The sequence below is a fragment of the Cydia pomonella genome, chromosome 9 (assembly GCF_033807575.1).
Source record: "Cydia pomonella isolate Wapato2018A chromosome 9, ilCydPomo1, whole genome shotgun sequence".
NCBI lineage: Eukaryota > Metazoa > Arthropoda > Insecta > Lepidoptera > Tortricidae > Cydia > Cydia pomonella.
This window is the reverse complement of record NC_084711.1, coordinates 17,959,647-17,965,646: the sequence shown is the minus strand read 5'-3', so window position 1 is coordinate 17,965,646 and position 6,000 is coordinate 17,959,647. Positions and strand designations below refer to the sequence as shown.

Below are 6,000 nucleotides of genomic sequence, written 5' to 3'. Positions count from 1 at the left end.
ATGTTCTTACTACTGAGGTGAAAAGTTGTGTGTCACACGAGAGCAATGTTATTTTACATCTCGTGTTTTTCAGTCCCTCGCTACGCTCAAGATTCCAACTTAGAATCACTCGCTTCGCTCGTGACTCAATTATATAATCTTTCGCTTACTCGGGACTCAAAATCAACACTCGCATGAAAAACCAACTTTCCTCTCTTGTTGCACAAACAACTATTATCGAATAGGTAGACCATATGTACTATGAAAAAATATCGGTGTATCTACTACTAATATTAAATACTCGTATTTTGAAACAGTAGAATAATAATAAAGGCTGTTATGATCCTAATAAATTGAAGACGATTATAGGGGACGAACTGGAACGATTGAATCGATGTATGTAGGTACAGTGCGTCGTACATATTTATGAATCGATCCAATCCTGCATCTACAACTTCCGACAAAGATCCCTTCAATAATAACAAGAGTTAATTCAATAAAACAAAAGCTAGCGCCTACGCATCGAATCAAAGCTAGTGTCAATCACGTTCACCTGTCAAACGAAGGTGGTCGAAAAGCTCCGGGAAAGCTCTCCAATGCTACGAAGGCTCTATCCTCTCCCACCATTGGTCAGCCGTCAGCCAATCAGAGCGGAGAGGCGTGGCGATGCGCTCGCGCCGCCCGAGCTCACAAAACAATTCAGTTCAAACGCAGCTGCCGTTTCGTTGAGACGTCTCTTTCGTCAATATTTCTCAAGCGCGCGTGTATTTGTAATAACAAAACTGTTTTGGAACTTTTTGACTGGATTTTAGTTATGATATTGTGAAGTGACTGGACTGTGGTGGTATATTCACGATGATGATGGATCAGGCACACCTCGGAGAGTATTTGTTGAGGCAGCAAATGCTGCATGCGTCGCTGAATGGCTTGCGTAAGTTGTAGTATTTATTTACCTATCTTACAAATGAAAAGATAGTTAATCCTTTACAGATCCTGTTTACGGAAACACCGCTGCATCAAGTAAGAGAAAAAGCCAATTATTAAGCCACATAGGTCCACCACCTTGCAGGGTTCCGAACTGTTTATTTTCTTGTCTCTTCTGTTGTTCAATTTTCCTTATTGTTGTAGGTTCTGACTGTATTTCCCTGATAATACCTATATTAATTACATTTTCAATTATTTGTTAAAAAAAAGAAGTGATTTTTGGTAGATAAAGGTGGTAGGTACTTATTACTTGCTGTTTATTATTTACTTTCTTTTATTTTATATTTAAAATAACAGAAAAACAGGTAATTGTTTTTTTGTGTATGCTGTAATGAAATAGGCGCAATTTTTAGTCTGAATGTTTCTTTAATTGTGATTACCATGACATTGCTTAGTGTTTATTGTTTAAATTACTTACCTATATGCTTTATATTTCTTCCTATATTTACTAATGTCAAATAAAATGATTGTATATATAATTTTCATAAACAAAGTTACAAAGCATACATTCATACAAAAGACATCAACGCATTTCCAATATAGGAAATAGCAGTTTTGATTTCTTCACATTGTTAGTATTGGTAATTGCTATAAGGTAGAAGTACTAGTGCTCGACGCTGCACTAGTACTCGACATGGGCACTTTATGTCAAAGTGACAAGTATTAAGTTCGAATACAGAAAAATGTTCACTGTTCAAATTTAACCTATATTTCCATGAAATAAAGTGCCCATGTCGGTGACTAGTGCAGCGTCGAGCACTAGTACTTCTACCTTAACTGTTCCAAATTTTAAGTATCTACGTCATACAGTCTCTAAGAAAAACTCATTTAATTGATTTACGAGACAGAAGTGATCCCATAAGAGTTCCGCTAACAGAATTTTGTACGGAGCTCTAATAAAAACCGAGATACAATTTGGCAGTTGTCTCCTGCAGAAACTCATAATATTAATCAGCAATATTAATTAATCTAAAGACATATAATTATGACTAAAAATAATAAGTATATAATACAAACTTATACATCCGTCCGCCAAAATCACCGTTGTAACGTAACAGACTCAACTAAATGTCGACTTGTCAATTTGATCTACGATTATTGTTTTTATTTAAACAAGTAATAATAAAATAAAACGTGTACGTCTTTATTAAGAGGTGTCACAGAAGTACAACGGCTAAAACTAATGAGCTACATGCGTTCTAGCGTATGGCGGATATCACGCAACATGATTAAATATATGTCGCTATTTATTGTTTGGCTATTTGTATTTGTTTTGTATAATATCCTTGTGATAAGGCACAAAATTATAATAGCTAAATAATGTTCATGGACATATATAACTGATTAATACAGACTTACAGAGCTGGTAACTTGTAACCTTTGTGTTACCTATTTCATGAATATATTTTTAAATTTATGATTAGAGGAAAGGAGACGGCCGCTTCTCTATACAAACATAGTCTTCTCCATTTTCTTCTCCGGCTATTGATATTATGGAAAATATATTAATACCATTTAATGTATATTAACCGTAGCTATGCCCTTACGTTTGACTTTTTTAGTTTTTTTGATTATTGTAAAAATTAGGAGCGAAAAACAGATTTCATACATATTTTTAAATGCTCCCAACTTTTATAATAATTAAAATTTCGAAAAAATCAAACTTAGGGGCATAGTTGTGGTTAATATAGTACCACCCATATAATGGAACAAGCACCAGTAATGGGATGGTACAGACAAATCCTGTAAAACAGGTATTTACCATAAATTTTTAATCGCTGGCAACATTTTACCATAAACAAGAGCCAAAGAGCTGCTTAAGTTTAATTTTTCATTATTTGTTAGTTTGATAATGAATGGCGCTATACATCCCATGACTGGAGCAAAAAACCATAGTTTTAATTGGCTAATAATATTGAAACCATCTGCAGTAGCTTTCGTTAAATATATATAAAAAAAAACATAAAGGATGAATTGGACATGAAACTTTTAAAACGTAAAGCGGTAGAAATTTTACAGGTGTCGGTGAAATATCAAAAATACTCCAAATTTTATCTTAAATGTCCCATGATTGGTGCCTTTAACATATTATAAAACAAATTACCTGCTATTTACAACAATATTTATAACCAGAGAGGAAAATGTGGACTACAAATGCATGAAAAGGCGATTTTGCGCGTGTCCTCCACTTTCGTCCTTCTTTCCGTCCTTCCTCCGTCCTCCTTTCGTCCATTGGTTTTTATAATTACCGTATCACTTGGACGAAGAAAGTATGCGAATGGATCTAGAGACGAGTAAAGATGGAGGCCCAATGGAAAGACGGCGAGACATTTTCACACTACGGGTTGGGTCAGGCTGGATGCAAAAGGCCAGAGAAAGGCAATTGTAGTAAGAAATGGGGGAGGCCTACGCTGCTGAGGCAATTTCTACCTAACTTAAATATTATGTCATTTTTAAGTATTTATATGGTTGTACAAATAAAGGTTCTTATATTTTATTTTATCTTATACTTAGGGAAGCGCTGGTGGCCTAGCGGTAAGAGCATGCGACTTGCAATCTGGAGGTCGCGGGTTCAAACTCCGGCTCGTACCAATGAGTTTTTGGGAGCTTAAGTACAAAATATTATTTACCAGTCGCTTTTCGGTGAAGGAAAATATCGCGAGGAAACCGGACTAATCCCTACAAGGCCTAGTTTTACCCTCTGGGTTGGAAGGTCAGATGGCAGTCGCTTTCGTAAAAACTAGTGCCTATGCCAAATCTTGGGATTAGTTATCAAGCGGACGGATGAGCCGTGGCAATATGCCGGGACAACGCGAGGAAGAAAAAATTATTTATTTATTTCATACTTAGGTAAAGCATATTCATGCATTGAATCAGTTCAATAAAAGGACTAGGTCCATAAACCCAAAATAGTACGTATTTTTCTTGAGAGCTGGAGAATTGTAAAGACAAATAGATAAAGTAAGTAAGTAAGTAAATATTCTTTATTGCACCAACAATTATACATTTTACATACATAAATCATTTACCTATTTGGCAGCTGCAAAAACATACAATATAAAGTTTAAATCACCATAACAAAAATACGGATTATTACATAAAAAAACACAATAAAAATGGCACAAAAAATGGAGACAGAAAATAGAAATAAGCACACATATATATGTAAAGGTCAATTAGTCCATTGATTGTTTAAATGCAGGTACCTACATATTTAATTACAAATACAAAAAAATACCTACATTTCTTCATCTTAATCCATTGCAATAGGGTGAAAAATATATACATATTTATGAATAGGTTGTATCAAGAAACGATGCATTATTAATACTTTTAAGAAAAATAGTGAACAGAGTAATAAAACAGCCAATTTCGGAATTAAAAAAAAAAAACCTTTTTTTTCTAAATAAGGAGGAATCCAAATGAAAGATATAGATGTGCATGTTGTGGAAAGTTTCGAAATAGTAGCAAAAGTATTCTGAAGGTTCTGAAATAAAAATATTTTATCTTTCTTTTATTTATTTATTCGGAATTATCAGGAAAATTTTATAGAAAACTGAGGAAAAAATCATTTTAGAAAGGAACATTTCGGCGTCCATACAAAAATGTCAGATGTGTCTGAACCTATTCAATGCGGATATTTCGCAATTTCGGAAACATTCCTTCGGTACATCAGTAGTACAGTCACGGACTTTAAATGTCAGAAAACAGCAGCCAAATAACACTAGACCCTACTCATAGTGTTGTGTTCCTGCCGGTGAGTAAGGTTGCCAGAGCTCAACTAGGGGGGGGGGGGGGTTTAGAGTCGGCAACGTGCATGTAACTCCTCTGGAGTTGCAGGCGCACATAGGCTACGGAGACGGCTTACCATCAGGCGGGCCGTATGCTTGTTTGCCACCGACGTAGTACAAAAAAAAATGTCGAGGCATCCAGGGTTCAAGCTATTTTGGTTATCAATATAATGGGAAATAAATATCGTTGGGCGGATAGAGTGGAGGCAGACCTCCGTGAGCTCGGCGTCAGCGTAAGCTGGCGTGAGTTCGCTCTGGCCAGAGAAAAGTGACGTGCGTTGTGTTGGAGGCCAGGACTCATTTTGGGTCATCGCGCCAGCCAAGTAAGTAAGTAATACTAATGGTATAAAGTCCACTGTAAAGTAAATCCTAAAAGGCTCAACTATTAAAGTCCGTGAATGTACAAATCGTCATCAACAACACGCTGTGGAGGCCCGTTTTGCATCAGCTTATGCAACAATTACCAATTGGTTGGTTGGTACAGTCAAGGCAATTGGTATATACACGGACAAAGTGCTAAAAATATGTATACACAGCCTTTTTTTAAATTAAAGGTCTACAAACTGGGTGTCACAACTAGTACATCATAAAGAATATACATTTTCAAGCAAAAACTTGTGTGCACCTTAAATAGCAGACACAACATGCATGAAAAAGAACGGTTAGCTAATTACCTTTCATACTTAAAATTGCTGCCTTAAAGTATCTAGGAAATAAAGTCGTGTATACATATTTTTGGCACTTTGTCCGTGTCGATATTTAATACCTAGACTGATACCTCCACAAATAATCTAACTAATAAACAACCTAAATGTCATCCCAATCATTGGCAGTCGCTATGATGGACGCAATTTATGCGACTATCAAATTATGATCTGACGGCTGCCTTTGATATGGGAATGTCGCGTCGTCGGAAGTCGTAAACAAGTCGTGTTATGACGCTAACTCGACCACGGCTCGGTTTAACGACTAATTAACGATTCATCTCGTTAAGAGACTTAAAACTTAAGAGGATAGGCCACGGCCGCTTTTCCAATTTCTCCATACAAACGTATTCCCCATTTTCTTCGCTGGATATTATGGAAAATATTTTTACACATTTACCTTAGCTGTGCCTTTGACTTTTTTCAATTTTTTTATATGTGTAAAAATTAGGAGTGAAAAAACAGATTTCATACAATTTTTAAATGCTCCTAACTTGTATATATAATAACAAAAGATAAAAAAATAAAGAGACATAGCTATG

The 6,000-nt window shown here is 35.7% G+C and overlaps 1 protein-coding gene across 1 annotated transcript in view; it reads left to right on the top strand.

Annotated features, from left to right (window-relative positions):
- The first annotated feature begins 371 nt into the window (after window positions 1-371).
- The window catches only part of LOC133521573 (T-box transcription factor TBX6-like), a 53,585-nt gene continuing 47,956 nt past the window's right edge, over window positions 372-6,000 (top strand). Inside the window, exon 1 of the mRNA XM_061856607.1 lies at window positions 372-910. Within this exon, the coding sequence (XP_061712591.1) occupies window positions 835-910 (76 nt within the window). The 5' untranslated portion in view covers window positions 372-834. The remainder of the gene's footprint in view (window positions 911-6,000) is intronic.